Below are 24,625 nucleotides of genomic sequence, written 5' to 3' on the forward strand. Positions count from 1 at the left end.
AAACCCGAAAAGTGCTACTACAAAAAAATTAAAATAAATAGTCAACTTCAATATTACTCACAGTAGTCACCTAATCCAGTTTACACATCAATAGTCTCTTAATGGTCATACTATACCACTTAGTTTGATAAAATATGCTTTTCTGCTGCTGGTTGTACTACACTACTATTGTGAGGTATAACCAAGAAAAATGTTTTCCCAAATGAGAAAAAAAAAAGTTATAGGGCGGGAGTTGATTTTGTACATTGGGATTTCAAATCTCATGGGAGTGTTTGAGATTAAAAATGACAAATGTACATTTAAAAAAAAAAGTATAAAGTCAACAAGTATGTAATATTTCATAAAAAAATTCAATTTTGATTTCATGGTAACTTGAAATGCTCTGAAGGGATAGTTCACTCAAAAATGAAAATGTTGTCATGTATTCACACTGTTCTTCGAAACGTATGCATTTCTTTTGTCAGTGGAAAAAATAATATTTTGGTGGTGTTTTGTCCATACAATGACGGTCAATGGGTTCTAAATGTTGCTTTAGAGCCCAATGACTTTAATAATATGGGCAAAAACAGTAATTACATTATATTTTGTGTTTTGCAGATCAAAGGAAGTGACATTTACACACAAACCCAATGTAGATTAAATCACACTCCTTTGACACTAAATAATGGTCAGTCAATATTTACTGTATATACACTTAACATTTATAGAGGTAAAATACAAACACAAACATACAAAAGACTGTAATACAAGCCACTTAGGTAAAAAAAAAAAAACAGAACATCTGATAAATATTTTATTATGAACAGTACAAATGTCCCAGTTGAAGATCAGTCAGTATTGGTCCCCATTGCCGATATAGACAGTATCGTATTGCTTAAAAGTCTGTTTAAAATCAACAGAACATTCGTTTAAATGTTCCCTCGTGCACCAGCCCCTTTCAACGGTTTTAATGCAAAAGGGGAAAGCAACTATGCTTGTATATATTTAATAAGACTCCAACCGACTTGTTCACAAACTACCCACGCCCCCACCCCCCTTCCTACTTCCTATATAAAACAAGACTACTCCTCCACTGCAAAGACAGAAACACATTTATATGGTCACCAAGAAGAACTTTGGGACAATTAAAGCAGGACTACTGGCGAAAAACAAAGCACTTGCCTGCCTCTTCAGTAACAACACAGCAGAAATAAAATGTTCCCCAGACACAGGGAACATAATCATCATGTTCTGAATGGGTTGTTTTGAATATTGATGTGAGAGTTGGTGTTGAGGGATGGGGTGTGTGGGAGGGCTGACAAAAGATTAAATGGGAAATCAAAATGAATGGGAAGAGCAAAAGGGAACAGTGGAAATGAACGGGTGACAAGACAAAATTATAATCCAGGTGATGGAAAATAAATGAAGAGAGGAGGCAGGGTACACGTATGTAAACAGAAATGCAGAGGTGCTGTATGGATGCATCGGTGCTTTTAGAGGTCATCCCAGGCCAGACAAAAGATGAGAATGTGATCAAGACCATGTCAATTGCATTCCAGGTTTACTGATTGAAAGTGTGAACAGGTTACAATGGGCTTTTTTCAGGCTTGAACTGTGTGTGCCACCACATGCGTCCGCTTATTACTTTTCCATGTGCATTCTAGGGGTCACTTGGCAGCAAGTGGGCTCCATGAGACCATCAAAAGTCATATGGTTATAACAGTTTGGTCCATTAATGATCTATGAACCTGTACAAAGTCATGTGTATCTTTATGTTGATCATCTATGTGCCATCTTGGACTGTAACCATCAATTTATCTGGTGGAGACACAGGCAGATTTTTTTTTAGATAAGACTTCACACAGTTTAAAGCACTGCTTTTGCCCAGGCACACACTTTTTTAAGCTGTCGAAAACAGACTACTGAAAAATAGCTGTTTATCTGTCTGCTGAGGATTTTGAAGTCTTTGTCATCTTCTGGAATCAGCTTAGAGATGAAATGAAAGGGAAGGTGAAATGCTTGGTTGTGATCTATGAGTCTTTCGTCCTTTCCCAGGTGTGGAGTGAACAGTTTAGGAGATCTGAAGCTGCAGTTCTTCTTCCTCATCTTCATCAGGGTCACTAGGGGGGCCGTCTGCGTCTTCAGGCCCAAAACGTGTTGAAGCTGATGTCCTCATCTTGCCAAAATGGCCAGGATTCTGCTGACGCCTAAGCCTTTCCCAAAAAATAAATAATAATATAAATTAAATAAAGACAAAAGAGAGAAGTAAAGAAGAAAGAATGAGAAATCATGTGTAACATAATAACAGTGGAATCAAAGTATATTTGGGCACTTAGACCACACTTGAAGAGTTAGTTCACCTAAAACTGAAAATTCTGTCATTAATTACTCACCCTTACGACATTTGACTCCCGTAAGAACTCCGTTCATCTTCAGAACACAAATGAAGATATTTTTGTCCTGAATAGTCGACGAGAATAGTTTTTGTGGGCAAAAAAACTCTAAATAAAGACTTATATAGTGATGGGCCGATTTCAAAGCAAAGCTTCGTAAAGCCTTGGAGAATAATGAATCAGTGTATCGATGTATCGTATGACTTTTTAACGATGTCTTTAGTGCCTTTTATGGGTCTTAAGAGAGGAAATGACAATCTGGCCAATGGAGGCCTTTCTCAGCCATCAGTTTTCAACAAAAATATCTTCATTTGTGTTCCGAAGATGAACGGAGGTCTTATGGGTGTCGATCAACATAAGGGGGAGTAATTAATGACAGAATTTTCATTTTTGGGTGAAATAACCCTTAAAAATGTGAAATCACTGCATTAGATGGAAACAAGCATCACATCTCATTTAAAGAGATGAAATACAAGCAAACATTTTTTTTATTAAAAGTATTTTTTTAAAATTGTTAACAATAAATGTACTCTTCAAAAAACAGTAGAATGTCTAAGAAAAGGTCTAGCATCATTTGTCACTGTTGATTTGTTTAATATAAATACAGTTCATTTTTAAATAAAATTTGTCACTGTAAGTAACTCTGTAAGTCATGAGGACTCTTGGTACCTCCATTAAAATAAGAACAGGAAACCAGAATAACACCAACAAACAGGAACTATGGGAATCAAAATAACTATATCTCCATTAGTGCTGGCATGACAACCGCTGGCAAAAAATATTGATACATGCTAATAAATAAATTAAATGCATCAGTTCAGCTATAGCTGAGGCCAGTACTGCATCAGAAAATAAACATGGGCCAATGCAAATGATCTCAGAATGAGTAACCAGTGGACAAATTAATGGAATAAATCAGTTTTTTATAATGACGTTTATATGATATCTGAATATTTGAGTGTATTATAACAGCAAACACAAACAGCTGGTCATTAGCACAGACAGTTCTTTCTGACAGCATTCTTTTTAATGCCCATCCCTTTTCTTTTAGGAATTTTTCTCTCTCTTTTGTGTCTCTATTCTTGTCAGGCACTGTATTTGTAAGTTTGTGATGTAACTGTAAGGAAATATCGGCCCTGTGGCACGTTAGGAAACATTTCCTGGCCATTAAAGTGCTTGTGGGGTAAACAGGCAAGGTAAAACAATCACAACAGCAAATAATACAGAAAAAAAAACAAGAGGTTGATGTTAAAAAAGGAGGAAGAGAGAAAAACCCTCCTCCTGTCTTTGAACAGTTGACTCACTATATTGTTAGTGTTTGTATAACTGAACAGATGAAAAGCTTCGTGCCTTTCAGGGGCGTATAAGGGCCTAGGATCCTCCACAGAAGAGGGACCTACTGTCAGGAAACACTAAACACTGCTAAATTACACTTTTTTGACCACAGTGGCTCACTCACAGAGGCTAAAAGCTTTTTGAGTCCAAAGCTTCGCAGGGCTACAATTTACACTAGAGATCATAAATACAGAGACACACACAAACAATGAAACAAAACTGATTCTTGTTGAGCCCACACAGTGACTCATGTCTTTTCAGGCTTAATCTGAGAGACCATGAATATTTTAGCATTTTAACGTTTGGCTTGCAGATAAATAGACATAATTATTTAAATACATGTAAAAAGGATATTTTTTCCGTCTCAATTTCTGTCAGTTCTGGATATTTCTTTAAGCCAATCACCAGAGACAAAAATATATGAATAATCACCCTGGATATATGGATATATGTGGATATATGGATATATACACTGAAAAAAAAGGAAAACACACATTGTCCAATTTATGTAATATTATTTGCAATCTATGCAACAAAATTGTGTTTCTCTTCTAAACATGATTTCTTTGCTTTCAATTAATGTAATTCTCTTAAATGTGCAATCTACTAGACTACATTATTTGGGGTTAATGTGAACCAATCAAGTACTCGAACATGATTTTTGCTGAAACTGTAGTTCCCAGCATGCTTTGCATGGGACTTGACGAAAAGAGAAACAATTTTGAACTTAACTGTTATTTTATGTGTTTTTTGGGCAAAATTAGATAAGGGGGAGACTTAATATTGTTTAATAGTGTTTTAATGTTTAATTATGTTGGAATATTTAGAATCACTCAAATTATACTGGGTTACCATAGTGGAGAAGAGCCGAGCGATTGCTTATACTGTGGACTTAGACAGCATGTCATTAAAGAGAATTTCATACATAGCACTTGACATGTTCATTATGTGCTATTGCTGGCTAACAGAATGAAAGTTAGCTTGTGCAGTCTTATAAATAAGTCAAGTGACCACTAAAATATACTAAAAACAAAATAAGCATGTGATTTGATTAAAGAGGTAGGGTCTCAAGCCCCCCTGTGCACACCATGTTGTTAGGAAGCCATATTAAAATCATTTTGAGACTTCTCAATTGGGTTACTTAAAAATTACTTCATTCCATGATGTTGAAGTTATGTGAATGAATTATGTTTGTTTAACTTAATTGAATCATGTGGAACCGATGTACATACAACACACATGCATCAATGTCTGCAAGAAACCTACCTGCAAATCTACCTGAAAAACAATGTGCAAGTATACATAGGACAAATGCTTTTTTTTGTAAATGCAAGGGTGGTCACACCATATATTGATTTGATTTAGTTAAATACATTTAATTAGTACAATCTCTTTATGACATTATTTTTGAAAGTATTTTCACTTGCTTCTTTACAAAAATCTTTAGAGCATTTTTACACAAGTGGCTAAAACTTTTCACAGTTCTGTAGATTTGCAGGTAGCTTTCTTCAAGTGTCGTAGAGACGTCGCCGCAGTCCTTCTGGATTTAGTCTGTCTCTTCATGTAATCCCAGATGGACTTGATGATGGAGAGATCAGATCTCTTTGTGGATCATGCTGGCTGTTGTCAAACACCATGCGCATACACAAATCTCACTGGATTTTTATAATTAACGGCAAAGTGAATGTTTGGAATTGTAAACTGATATTGGCTACTGATATACTACAGCAAAATATATAATAATTAGCTCAAAACCTTTTTTGGGGGTGAAGACACTAATGTGCCTAAAGCTTTTGAACAGTATTGAATATGACTGCTGTCACTGCTTGACATTTCATGTCAACCACCCATTTATAATTCCTGAATTCTTATCAGCAACTCTTTTATTCTTCTGCAAAGAATAAACTCAGACCCTGAGGCATATTATCTGTCCTGTTTTGATGTAAAACATTACCCCATCATTTAGGATATGGAATTGACTTCTGCACTATCAAACCAATGGAAAACCAATGTGACCAATGGGAAAGCAGCTGTGTAATTGTTCAACCCCAGCGCTACTGGCACAGAGACATGTACAATAAAGAACATGTCAGTCAGACAAAGCAACCGTGAAATCACGACACCAATGTCACATGCATGATAATCCCATTCTACAGCACAGACATTTTCATTATCCTTTGTTTGATATATTTATTAATATATCCCCCTCTTCTACTCCCCCATACATAAAATACACGCTCCCTCTCTCTAGTTCTCTCTGCAGCACAAAGCTGATGAGTTGCCTGTCACTCAGTGGAGGTGTGCTTTAAGTGCCTGCCTTTTAATGTCTGTAAACTCAGATAAGAATGTAGCTGGCGAGCTACATTAAAGCTGCACAGATCCATACCATCAGCTCTCTAGATCTGATCTATCTCACACAAAGCCCCATCACCATGTCTCCGTCTTTGTGTAGCTCATTCCTCCACGCAGAATCGTATCTGGCACATTCCTATGAGCTTTCAAGCTATCAAGTCTACCAAGTTTGTTACAGGAAAATAACACTATATGCACATAAGCATACTTTACACTTTGTGTTGTGTATATATAACTATAAACTTTTAACTATATACCTTTTGGGCATGTACAAACAATAAAACAGAATTATGCGAAAGTGCCCATTTTATCGATACTGGCCTTCATTCATAGAAAGATGCCATTAAAACAAATATTTAAAATATAGTCTTTAAGTTGTTTCTACATTCATTTGGAATTATTACAATATTAAAAATATTTTAAAAATCAGATGTTTTTAATCACGATTAATTACAGAATCGATGTTTGATTTAATTCGTATTTTTTTTAATCGATTGACAGCACTCTGATATATATATATATATATATATATATATATATAAATATGTATATATATATATACATTAGGGATGCGCGGTATACCGGTACTGGAAAAATACCGGTATATATTTTATTTCAAACGGTACGATATCAGGATTTTGCACATTTCGGTATATCCTGCTTTTCCGAAGTTCACCGCTAGATAGCAACGCGCTACCCAAACTCACCCGAAACAACCGGCAAATGTGACAACAACATAGACGAACAAAATGGATAAAGCAGTTGAATCTCACTCAAGATGCCCAAAACGAATTAATAAAGAGGGGAGTAGAAGTGACATTTGTAATGACTTTGCTTATAAAACTGATGAAGAACCATCAAACCTAGCCAAGAAGCATCTGTCACTATCCTGACTTCTGAAGAGATCGACAGGTTAGTGAATCAAACCTTCTTTTTACACTGATCAATGCTCACACAAGAGCCTAACATAAGATCGAATATCACAATCTCCAGCTTACGTTTCAACCAATGACATTTAGATCTCTTAATATTTGCATGCGTACTATTGCCCTATTTACATTCGCGTTAGACACAACCGACTGTGTTTATGTGAATACTCACTAAAGACGGACATTTTTACATAATTCTGTGTATTTGACTGTTTAAGGAAATTTAATTTGTAATGTGCGAGCTCTACGTTACAGGAGTGTGTGTGTCGTTGTTATGAGCTCATATCTCCTGTAACTGTTATTACGAAATGCTATAAAATCTCTTGCATGTTCAAATTATTTCCGTTCTCCATCCAGAGACGAGCGTGAAATGTTGAATCAGATTATGCAGATCGCTTTAGTGTAGTGCGATGTCTTTTGAACCCAGAAGCAATTAGCTAATTTTGAGAGATTTTTGCTGCAATTATTTCTCACAAGAAAGTTTTCAAATGACTGATTTGATGTGATAAGCTTTGCTGATTAATTTACTAATACACATTTGTGGTAATTTCCCACTTTATAAACTCAAAACTTGCATAATTGTACTCATTCTTGTGCAATATACCCGCGCTAATATCAGACCGTGTGGTATCGATTTAATATCGGTACTTCGGTATTAGATTGTGGTACCGTACCGAAGCCAAAATTGTGGTATCGAGCCATCCCTAATATACATATATATATATATATATATATACATACATACATACATACATACATACACACACACACATACATACATACATACATACATACACACACTCTGAACGCGGTCGGTAACTTACAAAATTAGTAGCCAATTTGAGTGAGTGAAAAAGTTCATTTCAAACCCTATATATATATACATACATACATACACACGCACGCACACACACATGCACACTGTGTTTAACAGACCCTGCTTAAATCATATTTTGCTGAGACTGACAGTAATTTTTTATTTTTTATTTTTTTGCAGTACAGCCAAACTACTTTCCCTATTAAAATTGTAGTCTTACAAGGTAACAAAATATAAAAGAAAAAAACAATGACAGATCATTTAGGCTAAAGTATTGAATTCTTATCAAGTTAACATACCATGGAGTTTGTTTTTTGTAAAATAAATATAACTTTCTGTCTAAACTCTTCTTTTAAGCTTATGCCACCAATCCCACTTGTTTCCCATGATTTTCATCTACTATAGTGACCACTTTTCATAATACATGAAAGTCCCACTCTTTGTTCTCATTGGATGTACTGAAAGTATTTCACATTATGAAAGCCTAGTGGGCATATATTATTGATGTTTTTATTGCAAGTGGACTATACTATAGAGAGAATAAAGAGAATGTCGCCTGTCTGCAATGTGCTATAGTCACTATAGCACATTGCAGACAGGCGACATTCTCTTTTTACACAACAGAAAAAATAAAAACTTAATAATAAAATAAAATAAAATGAATCCTACTGGTAGAAGTGTACGGCTATATTATAATACATTCCTTGGCATATGACTCATTGCATGCATGTTTTGTACATAAATGACTAGATACATTCTTTTAAAAGTTCCCTTAATGAAGGTGCAAAATCTTTTTACAATTTGAAGAGTTTGGGAAAAAAACTGCTTTTACTATAGTGCATCAACTGCTTGGAATAAGATTCAAAGATCATTGAAAGTAAGTGTGTTTATTTCAATCGATGAGTTTAAGCTATATCTTAATCGAACATTCCAAAATGTCTTCACTTGTTCTTAATCTTGTTTTATAGCTGAAAATGTGTCGTGTTGTGATTTTTGTTTTTTGTACCGTATTTAATTTCACTTTGTTGGTTTTTATTTCGTTTTTTGTGCCCTGCTACCTTGGCCAGGGCTCAATTGTAAATGAGATATCTATCTAAATGTGATTTTCTTCCCTGGTTACATGAAGGTATAATAATAAACAAAAATAATATTTGAAAGATAGTTGACCCAAAAATGAAAATTCCAAACCTGTATGATTGAATTTCTTCTGTGGAATTTTCCACAGATGATGCTTTTGTTCATACAACAGAAGTCAATGGTCACCAAAATCTTTTGTGCTCCACAGAAGAAAGAAGTCATACAGGTTTGGAACGAGACTGAATAAATGACAACAGAATTTGAATTTTTGAGTGAACTGTCCCTTTAAGTACTGTATTTTGAGCCATTCAAAAGGCTTTGTGGTCTTACAAACCACGAATAGACTATGAGGTTTACGGTCAACATAAATGGACAACAGAGTTCAACGCATGTGGCATATGGGACACGCCTGAGTGTGCATGCACACCTGCTAGGCTTCCCTACTTCCTGCAGGGATTAGGAGCATTGTCTGCCCTCACATATCGATTTACGCACAAAGTTTATGATTATAGACTGAGGCACATACAGTCAATTACCATTTACTCTCTGAAGAGGACAAGGTAGAGAAAAAGAGAGAGTGAGAGATAGAGAGACATGAATAAAAAGAGGGAGTCCAAACAGGGACCTCAGCAGAGAGGACAACGAGTAGAGAGAACAACAACAAGCCACTAAGGGTGAAACTGAGATGAGAGACAGCGAGTTCACAGCTTTCCAATGAAGAAAGAAGCAAATAGGCACGGTGGGGGTGCCAAATTGTGCTGCCGGTGGGCTGAGCAGAGCTGCCGTCTCATGCTGCGAGACTAACAGACAGACACGGCCGCTGCGAGCAGGACAGCGGGTGAGTTCTCCCTGCAAGAGGAGCAAACCTCAATCATGAGATCTGGTCCTTTTCTGGTCCTTCACTGTGCCCACAGCAGATATTATTGTTTATGGTATTCTTGATGCATGGCATAAAGTGGGCGGAGTCACAGCCAGCTGGGAAAAGAAGCGACTCTGAACTTCCTGTGGCATCCGATATGGGTATGAACTCTAAGTCAACTCAACGACTGAAGCACTATCGGTTCCTTAATCCTGTCATTTCCAGCCTTCTCCTGTCACCTTGACAACGCTTACTTCAAATCAGTCTCTAGACCATCCTATGTCTCCATGACAACTTGGACAAGCGCTCAACTCCATCTGTCACCCTATCCACCCATGGCCTGCTCCTCTCTTCCTCAATCGCTGCACTAGTGCTGAACCCTGGCCCACCTCTCAGAGGAACAGTCTGATGATTGTTCTCGCATCCTTTCTTGAACTCCTTCTCTTTTATAGTCATGTTTAGCACTTGCTGACAGCCTAGTGAGCAAACTTTTCTCCCAATAGAGCACTTTTTTGTGTTTTTGAGCAAACTCAAATATATTATAAGGTGTACTCTGCCCTGTTTGGATTTAAATAGGCAAATGCTTAAGAGTCATTGATTGGATCATTATTCATAGTCTTCAGTCACATGACTGTCGCCTTGGAGGGCAAAACCGCCATAGAACTCCATTGAACTGCAGCAAAAGTCTGTCAAATTTCCTTCTTAAAACTAAAATACGTGTACAAGATGCACGTTTTGGGCACCTATGATCCATATACAGCACCTGCTGCAGTATTTCAATCACTAAAAGCAGGAAGTTTTTAAGCCGCTTAACATTAAAAACACTATAGGGTGAGTTGCACCAATAAGGATTAAATAAAGCAAATGTTAATGCTAATCTAGGATTTGTTGATATAGGTTTTATTTTAAATGGAGTTGTTGCACCACTTAATTTTAAACAGATTAATTACACAGCAAAACCGTTAAAGAGCTGATCAAGCAGCAGACTGAGGTTGAACCAACGGCAGGCTAAAGAATCCTTATTAGTGCAACCCAAGCCTAAAGGAACTGTTTGTAAGAAATGTATTTCAATTAATCATAAAAAGGCCCTAATCAAAAACGAGCCTGGAGGCGTATCGTGTAGGAGCTAAAGAATGACGAGTGCGCACAAATCGGTGACGTGGAGAAGAAAACGCTAAATATACCATGGTTATATCAATCAGATTTAACTAATACAGATATGATCCAGAATCAGATCCGGAGGCTGAAATAAATTGAACAGGAGAAGCAACAATAGCAGGACGTCCGTCTCTGTGGTATGTACTGTATTTAGTCAACATTTGTGTGTGTTTACTCGCAGTTTATGAGGACATGATTCGGTTTATGGACTATTGTATGCGACTAAACCTTAGCAGTAGCAAGCAAAGCGGTTTTGCACGTCAGACTAGTGTAACGTTATACATAGAACAACAATGGAGTAACGTTAACCTTTAGCGCATTTGAATGACGAAGCACGCTCTGTGAGAACGCTAGGTTTATGTTTGGGTGGTTTTAAAATAAATAAACTGACACCTTTAGTGGTCAGCTAAACAAATGTATTTAAACACACACCATAGATCGCATGCTCCATTGATAAATTAACTAACGTTATACACGATCGTGTTGTTTACTGATGTTTACTCACGCGACAATAGCCAACAACATAGACATTTGAAGCAGTTTTACTCACCGCCTGCTTCCAAAGCAGGACCGAACCTTTATCGCTGGGACCTCTCAGACAAAAACACACTTCTTTGCTAACTGTTGATTTGGTGAAGTCCTGTGACAGCAGAGACATGACTTTTGCGACATGACTAAAGCAATGTTATGAAGCTTCCCGTCATTTCTGCGTTCAAATCGGTTCAAATGCAGCGCTGCCTTCCCGGAATGCTATGCTGCCGCATTAAAGTCGTTTGATGTCACCCATAGGAATAAAGTGGAGCGTGGCGCATCATAAGTGTTCACGGACGAGTGGATCTGCAGCTGAAAGCGTGTTTATGGCCGTGCATTCCCTCTCTCGCTCTAGTCACGCGCGCGCACCCTACCGGGAGAAGAGCCCGTACGGCTCATACAAGGACCCTCCGCTCTGTCAACGTCAAGCCGACCCATACTCGAAAAAAACTCTCCAAAACTTGTGAGAAACCGGAAGGAGTATTTTTGACACAGAAATACTCCAGCAAACTTCCAACATTAGTTTTTGAAACTTTGTCTATGTTTAGGATTGGAATCCAAGTCTTTAACAGTGTAAAAAGCTCAGTATGCATGAAACAGCATTTCAAATATGAACACAACGCATTTTCTTTATAATGAGTTTCGATGGGGAAAACACCTAACAAGAAATCTCGTATTGCACTAATATTGTGTTCATCTGCTTTCCTGTACAAAGTATGCAACTTAATAAGAAGTATACTAAATGTAGTATTTTAATATCACTGTCTTACTGCATTAATACTGACTACAAACCTGATAGAAATTACTGCCGTACAATGGAGAAAAGCCTTGTTTTGACCTCCAGGTGGGCATTCCTATAAGCGTGACGAAAAGTGTAAACGATGAATTGCAGTGATTGTTCCTAGCATTTAAAATATTTGGTCAAAGTTATTTTAACCCTAATTGATGGAGTGTGCATCTTTTAATTTCTTAAACAACTATGTAAGAACACACATTGCCATATTCCAGGATGTCAAAGTCGAGATTCATCAGGGTCAAAATGTGAAAGAATGGTTGCTGGAGGGAGCATGAAGGATTTTTTTCACACATGAATCGGCATCTCTGAGTCCAGACCTTAAATTCATTGAAAGTCTTGAGGATGTGCTGGAGGAGACTTTACAGAGTGCTCGAATCTTGCAAATCAAGATCTTGAGATCAGTTGACATTTAACCTATAGGGCATGGCATGATTCCTTCTGGACATGCAACAACATTCCCAAGTGATCATATTATATCTGAACAAAAATCCACCATACTGAAAGAATGCAATCATAATGCACAGACATGCACAAACTTAACAACTATACGAAATCAATGCAAATTCTAAACCTTATAAGGCTACACCATGTTCTAACTAAAACATGACACGGTGTGCAAGAAATGTTTTATTTTCCATGTTTTGTAAAGCGTACTAACCAGCTGCAACGGCTATTTGAGATTCTATTTTACAAACAGTTTCTATTTCTGTGGCTGAAACACAAAGTATGACAATGATAATCTCAGGTGCTGATTATTTGCTATATTTAATGTGAGTTTGAATATCATTTTCTTGGACCTTTATAAACACAGCCTACTTGATAAAATGTTCAAACTGTCAACTTAAGGTGAACAAACCAGTGTTTTATATGGTTAAAAAAATATTTCTGTCACTGTATGTATATTTATTCATGGTAAAATGATATAAGATTAAGAAATTTAATCATGCTTTTTTTGTGAATGCAAGTTTACAGAGATAGCCTGTCCATAAGCTCTTCTGATTGGCTGTGATTTTTGATTGATTTTGTCACGTCTTGGGTCGATTCTGGTTTGGACACACAAAATCGCTTGCCGCTGGAAATCGCATCACATCTGGTTAGGACACGGTGTTAGGCTGTTGAAATTTGCTCTCAGCCAAAGGCCGACTTAAGCAACAGAAATAAGGAGCAGCATCATGAGCTGTTTATTTCCTGTTTTGTCTGAATGCCAGGGTATAACAACTACCATATGTAAAAGATCTTGACCAAAAATTGACCTCTTGATAGAAATATCACCACAACATTAATTTCCATCAAGAGGTGCAAAATCTTTCACAATTTGAGCCTGTTGCCAAACATATAACATGCTAGAATTATAATAATCACAAAAAATAATCCAATTATATACCCTTAAAGGATTAGTTCCCCCCAAAATCAAAATAAGACCATGATTTACACAGCCTCAAGACATCCTAGGTGTATATGGGGGGTTAATAAAGGCCTTCTGAAGGGAAGTGGCAAGTTTGTGTAAGAAAAATATCCACTTGTATCCGCTGACTGCCGGAAGCTACTTATTTTAGTCTATAAAGTTTTAAATACCGATGTGTTTCTTACATGAACACACCACTTCGCTTCAGAAGGCCTTTATTAACCCCCCGATGCCGTGGGGAGCAGTAATATGATGGACAGATGCACTTTTATGGACTTCAAAAATGACCCAATAAGTCACTGCCATTAAAAACTCTTGAAAGCGCCAGGATTTTTTATATGAATCTGATTTTAAAAAGAAGAATGTTATATACACCTAGGATAACTTGAAGGTGAGTAAATCATGGTCTAATTTTAATTTTTGGGAGAACTAATCCTTTAAACATCTCCCTATTTAAATCCAAATAGGTTTTTTTTTTTTTTTGGTTAGGCAGTGTATGTTTGTTGTTCATGAAACCATTAAGGAACAGGATTAGTTAAAGGTCCCATGGCATGGATTGTTTTATTATTTTATAATGTTTCCTGAGGTTTACTTATATTGTTAGTATGGTTTTTACATCAAAAAATGTCAACATTTATAAATAAAAGGCATTTTTTTCTATACTGATATAAACCCTCTGGCTTGAATGCTCTGTTTCAAGGGGCGTGTCTGCTGTGAGTCTTCAGTGAAAACACCAACTGTTGTGATTGGCTGACATCTGCATTTAAAATGAGATTACATGCGGAGGGGGCGTGGTTTAGTCAGGAGTGCATCAACAGTGCATCAAGACGGCCAGCGGCGGGACTAACAGTATTAAACGATTTAGAAAGAAAGTCTGTGTGAACTTGAATGATTATCTACACATCACTGATCCCAGATCAGGCATTAATGAACACTGTTTGTGGCGGTGTTGTTGAATCCACATGGAAAAGCTTGTGCTGCTGTCATCGCGACTGATAAACTGAATCCATTCTCTACTAATTCTCTGGGCGGGCAAAGCAGAGGAAGGGGAGGAAACCTTTCCTGTTCTGACGTCATAACAGGAGAATTCAAAATCAGCTCGTCTGGGCTCTCATTTTCATCAAAGAAGAGGAAGACAGCCAGAACTCAGTTTACACCGATCAAAATTTCTAGCCACTTGGGGACAATATTCAGTCTAGGGGAACTCATATTCATGTTGAAAAACCTCATAAAATGAAAATGTCATGCCATGGGACCTTTAAATTATTTATTATTATTCCAAAATGTAGACATGCATGATACCTCAAATTGTGCAACTTGTTGAGAAGTGTGCTATGTCAGGCTAATGAGTTTGCCTGGCAAACAATAAAAAACTAATTTAAAAGGTGGGACAAGAATGTCACAGAGACATGGGGCTGAGCTCTTTTGAAATGCAATAAGTCAACGACACAAATCATTCAACACATTGCAATGCTCTAACAATCACTCCACCATACAACATTTATTTTTTTATTCAAAAATCGCCTTTCCATTTCAATGCCATTTGACCTCACATGAGAGTCAGCTGTTTTTTTTTTTTTATCAGCAGCCTCGATTGAATCCAAATGTCATCTCTTACTATGCCCATAAAGGAAAAATAACCAACGCCATGCACAAATCCAATGTGAAGAACCCAATCTGCAAGGCTGCATTTTGTAGATAAATGACTTATGTCTTCATGACAATCTCATAATTTAATCATATATATCTGCACAGGTGCAAAGTGGAGGAATTATGCTGTGTGAATGTCTTAATAATTAGAAGCTTTTCATCAAAGTCTCTACAAACACCACCATGCCGACATGCCTGTCACTGTTCTCTCCAGCTGCGGGGGGCCCAAGCCCACAACAGTGCTTCAAGTCTCCCTGTTACTACGGTAACCCACAGCCAGGCAGCCTGGGATTGGCTGCGGGTAGGTGCAAGCCTGAATGCAGGCAGAATAATGAGAGAGGGAGACTGAAAGAGAGAATAAGCTGAGGGAATCGTTGACAGTTTACACTATAAACCTGCCATTTTATTCATGATGTTGTGTAACAGAGAACCTTATCCTGTATTCATTACTGATCAAAAGAGATGTGAACTGAACACAATATTCTCAAACACATCACACAGTTTACCTGCTACAGAGATACTTCAGAGTCAGTGTGTGTGAATATATTTATCAGGTTACCTGGATTGTAGGTGCTCCAGCTGAACTTGTAGGTTCTCTGACTGCTCCACCTGCTCATCCAGGGATCTCTGTAGCTTTCTGGTCTGATTATGAGCCTCATCCAACTAAAAACAGGTTCATAATTCATAGTTTAGGGATCATGTATGTTTACAGTGTGTGTGTGTGTATATTAATATATAAATATAAATGTGTGTGTGTGTAATAAAATAATGGTTTTCTAATATTAATATAATAAAATATTCCTAAAAATATTATTTATGTGATGAAAAACTGAATTTTAATCAGCCATTATGGCCTTCAGTGTCACATGATCTATCACAGTTGTCAAATCTGATTTGCATATTCATGAGTCCAAGTATACTAAATAAATTGAGGGTGTAGAGTTACAGTCAAGCTATTTTAAGGCATGAAGATTTTTTTTTCACATGGATTATTTTTTAAATGTCATTTTGGTGCTACTTTTTAAGGAATACAATTATTGACTACAGGAGGACTTTAAAAACTTGGTTTTCTGTGAGTTATTAAAATAAATCACAAATTGAGAATTTTGCTGATGTAAATATGTCACTAAAGCAATGTTATTCAGCTGGCGAAAGTTAAAATGAAAGTTAAGTTATAATTGTATATCATCAAAGCACAACACAATTGATGGAGCCCATTCAAATGTTGCTAGAGAGAGTACAATTCTAAACTAAGGCTAAAAATAAAAGCAATTTACTTAAGCCCTGTATTAGATTTAAATAAAATAAAAAATAAAAATTACAGAATACACACTAAGCAATTATGAATATAATTTTGAGAAAGTGTTTCACCTCATCTTCAGCCTGGCCCAGCTCTTTCTTCAGTTCCTCCACCCTTAATCTGAGCTTCTTAACTTCTGTCTCATGCTGCTCCACACGCCGGTTAGCATGTGCTAGCTCAGCCATCTTCTCCTGGTACTGCTTTTTAACCTTGGAGTGGACGTGCCGCAAATCTGCCAGCTCCTGCAAGAGTATTGACACCATGTATTGACACCATGTTCCAGATACAAGACAGATGAGAGCTCAATCATCATCATTACCAACCTGTATACTGCCAAGTATCAGTAACTTTTTCTTATACTTTGACACAGAATCGATATAAAATGTGAGTGTGTGTGCACTTTGGGGGGTATTATATACCTTATCATTCTGGCTCATGAATATTAATTAGGGCTCTAGACACATTGGGATTATACTTTACTGATGGTAAATTCACTGGTTTGCAAAAGCTGTTGGCCTGAAAGAGTAAATAATAAATAATAAAAAAAGTGCAGTTTTTTTGCACTGCAGCCAAGCAAAACAAAGCTCATACATATTATGATTATTGCCCGAGTGTGAGGTATGATCTATAAAAATTCTTAAAGTTCTATAATGGTTACTACACCCCTGCTAAAGACAAAAAGTGCTGTTAGCATTGTGGAGTGAAATAAGAAAAAATATTCTATGCTCATTTTCAATATGTCATCACATGCTATCCAGTGGATATCCTTTTTGAACCGTTTTGGAGAGAACACAGGTTACATAGTGTTATTAAATTCTTAGTAATGAAAATAAAGCGGAGTTCCTTCCTAGACATTAATAAAAGAGGACACTGTGCTTCAGTTCTCATCACAACACAGGGGACTGTGATGGGGAGCCCAAGTCATATCTAATCACCAAATAAACACCCCACGACCAACAAAGAACATTATGCTGCCAACAGAAAGTGCATTGCCCCCCTATAGAGTGAGTTTTCTCCTATTATTATTATTATTATTATTCTGCTGCAATGGGAGTTTGGTTCAGACTATAGAGCAGTATAGTTAAAAAGTTTAACTTAGTGGTTGTCATGTTTATGTACAAAGTTGTAAAATGTGTCCCACCATGGATCAAAAGAACAGCGTATTCCATATTTCTCATTACAATTGCTCTGCCTCACATTTTATAAAAGTTTTAGGAACAGTGTACGTAAAACAGCAATACAGAAATGTTCAATTATCATTTTAATATTATGAAAGCCTGGGAAGAATCTCTTCACATTACTATCTTGAAAACCGCTCAAACCCGCCACTAGAAGCTGTGCCCTGATTAGGATCTGGAAACCACGGCCTTAAGTATTTAAATCAGACAAGAAAACTAACACTGACAATGTGTTCTGTATCTAGGTATTTGTCCAAGTAGACTTTGCGGTTAGACAAGGCTTCTGAAGGGAGACAGTTTCTTGTATGCGTTATCCCACATCCTATATATTGAACGACAATAGAAAGTAAAGACAAAACAAACTGATGTAAATAAAGGGTGCCTGTGAAAACCTAGCCTGGATGCCAGCTGAACTTAGCCCCGCCCACAATTTTTTTTAGGTCGGGTGGTTTGGTCTGGCCTCGCTCCATAGAGGAGTAATTATCCCCGAACAGAAACTGTTCAGACCAATGAAATCATCAGGACGGGCTTTAGACGATGACGGACAGATGATAAACAGTAACGTAATCATGCACGTCATCAAAGTGGCTTGGGTTACATTTGTTCGAATCCTAAATGGAGAGCTTGTTTGTATATGCATTCACCTTCACAATTTCTCTCAGAAATGATGATCATGTTGGGTAAGTACTCTGTGTACCATTACATTTTTTTATTTTTTTACAAAACCGGCAAAGATTGTTTATTCCAGCACGCGTGCAGACAGGGTTGCCAAGTTTTTACAACAAAACACATCAACTCCTAGCCCTAAACAATAGGTTTGGGGGATAAAATGTGAAAAAAATAAGACTTTGAGTTTTTGGGGTAAAATGTGTGTTATTTTGGCAAGGTTGCCTGCTTAAAATTTGCACTCATGGGTCTATATATCACATAATAGTCGCTTCAACACGCGGAAATAGAAAACAACCCGTGGGTAAAAACGCGGACTTGGCAACACAGTAGTTGAGCTCTGAGAGAGTGTTTCTAAATACATGTTTGGAGAAGACAAAATAACAAGTAAAATAAAAAACTAATATAATCAATAAATCTACAAATTAAAATCTACAAATTTAGTCCATGTATTAATGCAAGGGTTTGTCCAAAACATTGGCAACATATGGTCTGACACACAATCACTTCAAATCAACAGTAAAGTCAAATACTTATGCGTATCTCTAAGTGAGAAATGACCCAGTATGATCTACTTAGTGTTGTGACCTTCTTTCATTCCTGTACACACACAGAGAGAGCTCAAACAAACCTCTGTGTGGCCATAACAGTGAAGAACAAAGGGAGGGAAAATCTAGAGAGATTGAGGGGGGTGGAAGCCAAAGGGAAGCACGAGAATCCATTAATAATTTAAGAGGATAATCAAGTAGCTAGACAAATCTCATTCATAATGTACCTTCCTATCACATGAGCAGCCAAACTATCTATATGTTTTATAACGGGAGCATGTATGTACACATATGGAGATTCATACTTGTTTAGCATCAGTGGTTCAGCCTTTTCTCACTGGTATGAAAGAGTAAGAGTAAATCTAAAAGAAAAGACCGTAAAAGATAGTAATAGCATAAAAAGATAAAGACGAATGAAAAGCGCGCGCGCGCACACTCGCATGCACACCCTCACGCACGCACACACACACACACACGGCCACCTGGCAGAATGAGAATCCCATGCTGCTGTGTTCTATTGATTTCTGGGTCACTGGAAAGGAGGACAAGATCTACTTGTGTTTTTACCGAGAGAGCCACAGCATAGTTAACCCCTGAGCAAATCACACTGCTTTGTATGTGGAGCACATCGCTCAATATGGCCTGCCGAGGTGCTTTGTGTGTGTGTGTGTGTGTGTGTGTGGGGGGGGGGGTGATCAAAACTACACAAGTGGTGGTTTTGCAAAATCAAATGTATTTTAAAACAGTCATGTGGAAAATATATAGTGCACAGCATAAATGAGTACATCTCCTCTGAAACTTAAATTCAGCAATTACTCTTTACTTAGAAGACATGTTGGGGTTCTTCAGAGATGTAATGTTCCAGGAGGACTTCTTGATAAAATACTCAGTAATATAAGATTTTATTATCAAAGTAATAAAGTGTTGCAAAAATGTACACCATTCTGAAAGTTATTAAATAAAACTCAATAATTGTTTTCTAGAGCAAGTTTAGGGCTATTTTTGATCAACAGGTAAGTATGTTGAACCAAGTGAAGTCATTTCTGGACAATTAAAAGTGCAATTTAGCCCACTGAATCACTTGGGAGAGAACTATCAGGAGACTTATTTTTTTAGCACAAAAGAGGACAGTTGTACAAGAGGATTACTAAATTATTGTTCTAAGTATGAAAATATAGCAAAAGTAACAGAAATTCAAAAACAATGGACTTGCGACAAAGACCCTGAATTAATCAGGCCTTCAATTTAAGCTTTCATTTAGCAATGAGTCATTTTTTGCTCAACAAAGAGCAGGAGAAATAAGCGAGTGTCTCAGAGCCAGCAAAAGCTATGAAGAGAGTGACTGTTTATTTCACAGAGTAAGATACAGCCTGCAGTAATGACATGCATGGTTGTTGTCCACACTGGAACTACTTACTGTAGCCAAAGTACAAAGAAGTTAATTAGCCTTTTCCAAGGACCATATTTACAAAATACAGACTTCTGGGAATCCATACTCTGGTCTCATGAGACCAAGTAAATTATTTTGGATCTAACAGCATCCAAAATGTCCTGTTCTTGCTACAGTGAGAAGTTCCCAGTTCCCTCAGTGAATTTCAACAGTAGTAAAGCTCTTATATAGGGATGTATGATTGCTGAGGCGTGAGGAAGTTGTGCTTTATCAATGCTGTCATGAATTCAAACACCACTGTGTGATGTAATACAAAAACTTGAAACAGAAAATGCTATCCTCGCCTCATTCCCTGCATTGTTGGGCATTCTTTCAGCATGACAATGACAAAATGCATTCTCCCAAAGTGAAGACCATTCTGGCGAAGGCTGTCCCAATTCGAAGGCTCCTCTAAATGCGGCCTCCAAATAAGTCCTTCGTTTCCTGTGTAATGATGACTACAACAGATGGATCCATCAATACTTTGCCAACCCCAGAATTATTTGTGCACCGTTGACGACAGGATTTGAGAGAAATTGCCGAATTACACTTTTAAATCTAGTATCGGGTTTTAGTTTACTCAAATATCAAATGATATAAAATGTAAAAAAAACAAAAAAAAAACAAAAAAAAACCTTTGAAGCAGTTCAAATGTTGCCATATCTTACCAAGATGCAATTTAATTTTGTTTAAAATCTTATTATGTACATAAATTGACCAAAGTGAACATATGTAGACAGGTTGTGAACCCTGTTTTGTTTTTAGGCAGTACAAACGTTACTGCCAACGGCAGCTGTCACAGTTGCTAGGCGACAAAAGGCTACACCATCACATTCAACAATGCTCAGTCCAACCTTCACAGCCTTGGAAGGTGTTCCCTTTGAAGTCCAAGTCCTTCGAAGAATGCAGCCTTTGAATTGGGACACAGCCACTAGCACTGCTGTCAGTTAAAAGGAAAGACTAAGATTTTCACTTCCCTCAGAGGACATTTAAATTTATATTCGAAGGCAATCTGTCCTGAGTTCTGTTAATATATAACTAATAACCAATAATAAGGAGAATTAACTGACTGTGATTATCAGTAGTGTTGGGGAAGAGTGACTGATCCCTGATCATGTCAGTCAGATCGGAATAGTTTGTGTGCAGATTCTTTTGAGAACTTGTCACAATGTATTATAGGTTTAGTAAGAGGCTGTTTGGAAGATGTGCTGCGTAAACTAGATTTGACCCGAAAGCAAACCTGCCACCCTGAGTAAGCATTGTTATTCATTCCACATGTGAAAAATGTGTTTACACATCTTACATAAGCAAAAAACATTTAATTTCCATTTAAAAAGTTAGAGCAATGGTGGCAATTGGTGTGTGTGTGTGTGTGTGTGTGTGTGTGTGTGTGTGTGTGTGTGTGTGTGTGTGTGTGTGTGTGTGTATGTATGTATGTATGTATGTATGTATGTATGTATGTATATATATATATATATGAGCAATGGTGGGAATTGGTGTGTGTGTATATATACAACCCCAAATCAGAAAAAGTTGGGACAGTTTGGAAAACGCAAATAAAAAAAGAAAGTAGTGATTTCTAAATTTACTTTGACTTGTATTTCATTGCAGACAATATGAACACAAAATATTTCATGTTTTGTCCGGTCAACTTTATGTCATTTGTAAATATGCATCCTTTCCTGTCATTCAGACCTGAAACACATTTCAAAAAAAGTTGGGACAGGAGCAATTTAGGGCTAGTAATGAGGTAAAAGGGTTAAATAATGATTTGATTTGAAACAGGTGATGTCAACAGGTGATCGAAATTATGATTTGGTACAAAAGCAGCATCCAAGAAAGATCTAATACTTTAGGAGCAAAGATGGGCCGAGGATCGCCAGTTTGCCAACAAATACGTGAGAAAATTATTGAAATGTTTAAAAACAATGTTCCTCAAAGAAAGATAGGAAGAGATTTGGATATTTCACATTCAACAGTGCATAACATAATTACAAGATTCAAGGAATCTGGAGGAATTTCAGTGCGTAAAGGACAAGGCCGCAAGCCTAAGCTGAACAACCGCGATCTCCGATCCCTCAGGCGGCACTGCATCAAGAATCGTCATTCATCTATAAGCGATATCACCACATGGGCTCAGGACTACTTTGGCAAACCTTTGTCAAGTACCACAATACGCAGTTACATCCACAAATGCCAGTTAAAACTGTACTGTGCCAAAAGGAAGCCTTATGTTAACAGTGTCCAGAAGCGCCGTCGACTTCTCTGGGCTCGGAGGCATCTGGGATGGACCATCACACAGTGGAAATGTGTACTGTGGTCAGATGAATCAGTATTTCAGGTATTTTTTGGGAGGAATGGACGCCGTGTGCTCCGGACCAAAGAAGAAAAGGATCATCCAGACTGTTACCAGCAACAAGTCCAAAAGCCAGGGTTTGTCATGGTATGGGGTTGTGTCAGTGCCCTTGGCAAAGGTAACTTGCACTTGTGTGAAGGCACCATTAATGCTGATTTGATTTTGGAGCATAATATGCTGCCTTCAAGAAGATATCTTTTCCAGGGACGTCCATGCATATTTCAACAAGACAATGCAAAACCACATTCTGCACACATTACAAAGACCTGGCTGCGGAGGAAGAGGGTACGGATACTTGACTGGCCTGTCTGCAGTCCCGACCTGTCTCCAATAGAGAATGTGTGGCGCATTTTGAAGAGCAAAATGCGACAACGAAGACCCCGTACTGTTGCCCACCCTAAGACTTGTTTGCAGGAAGAATGGGACAAAATTACACCTGAAACACTTCATCACTTGGTGTCTTCAGTCCCTAAACGTCTTTTAAGTGTTGTGAAAAGGAATGGCAACATTACAAAGTGGTAAATGCTTTACTGTCCCAACTTTTTTTGAAATGTTTTGCAGGTCTGAATGACAGGAAAGGATGCATATTTACAAATGACATGAAGTTGACCAGACAAAACATGAAATATTTTGTGTTCATATTGTTGGCAATGAAATACAAGTCAAAGTAATTTTAGAAATCACCTTTTTTTATTTTATTTGCACATTCCATACTGTCCCAACTTTTTCTCCCAATTATATATCTTTCCCTATATATATATATATATATATATATATATATATATATATATATATATATAAAAAATCACAGTCATATATATATATATATATATATATATATACATACACATACACACACATACATACATACATACATATACAGGTCCTTCTCAAAAAAATTAGCATATTGTGATGAAGTTCATTATTTTTTCATAATGTCATGATAAAAATTAAACTTTCATATAATTTAGATTCATTGCACTCCAACTGAAATATTTCAGGTCTTTTATTGTTTTAATACTGATGATTTTGGCACACAGCTCATAAAACCCCCAAATTCCCATCTCAAAAAATTAGCATATCATGAAAAGGTTTTCTAAACGAGCTATTAACCTAATCATCTGAATCAACTAATTAACTCTAAACACCTGCAAAAGGTTCCTGAGGCTTTTAAAAACTCCCAGCCTGGTTCATTACTCAAAACCGCAATCATGGGTAAGACTGCCGACCTGACTACTGTCCAGAAGGCCATCATTAGCCGCGTTTCCATTACCCTTAAAAATGAGCAAATTGAAATTGCGAATTGAAAATACGCCCAATGGAAACGCAGCAATTTCGCAAAAACTCCCATAAATCGCAAAAAAGTTTTTACGCTCTCATGAGGTGGTTTTTCAGGCAACTCAAAAAAGGACATTTTCGCAAAACTGCAATGAAAACGTTTTTTCCGCATTTACAGCTCACCTGGTGCGGTGACGCATTGCTGCAACATAGGGCCTATATAGCCTATTATATTTTCCAATCAATTGTGTCGTAATAACAACTTAAGATATAATGTAGTTAAAAGGACATATATTTTCTCTTAATAAGGAGAGTGGCGTAACTTTAACCTAGTAATGACGGACCCCAGTGCAACCACAAATAATAACTATAGGCCTACTGTAATTAAGACATATATTGAAGAAATGTATTAAAACAGAAAGAGCTATAGCTTCAGCCTTACTCAAAGGCTGAGGAAACAGGCCAGCTACGCACGTATGATGCGCACTGGAGACTTGGAAATAAACGCCCACGGCTAGGATTGGATAAGATTTGCATATTTAATGAGCTTCAGCTCCCCTGTCAGTTCAGTTCACATGAGAGAGGGATT

The 24,625-nt window shown here is 37.2% G+C and overlaps 1 protein-coding gene across 1 annotated transcript in view; it reads right to left on the reverse strand.

The window, feature by feature from the left end:
• Positions 1–662: 662 nt before the first annotated feature.
• The window catches only part of ccdc102a (coiled-coil domain containing 102A), an 83,469-nt gene continuing 59,506 nt past the window's right edge, over positions 663–24,625 (reverse strand). The window contains exons 7-9 of the mRNA XM_067442624.1: positions 16,653–16,823; positions 15,841–15,944; positions 663–2,192 (exon numbers count right to left, since the gene is read on the reverse strand). Of these exons, the coding sequence (XP_067298725.1) occupies positions 2,051–2,192; positions 15,841–15,944; positions 16,653–16,823 (417 nt within the window). The 3' untranslated portion in view covers positions 663–2,050. The remainder of the gene's footprint in view (positions 2,193–15,840; positions 15,945–16,652; positions 16,824–24,625) is intronic.

The sequence above is a fragment of the Pseudorasbora parva genome, chromosome 1, assembly GCF_024679245.1.
Source record: "Pseudorasbora parva isolate DD20220531a chromosome 1, ASM2467924v1, whole genome shotgun sequence".
Taxonomy (NCBI): domain Eukaryota; kingdom Metazoa; phylum Chordata; class Actinopteri; order Cypriniformes; family Gobionidae; genus Pseudorasbora; species Pseudorasbora parva.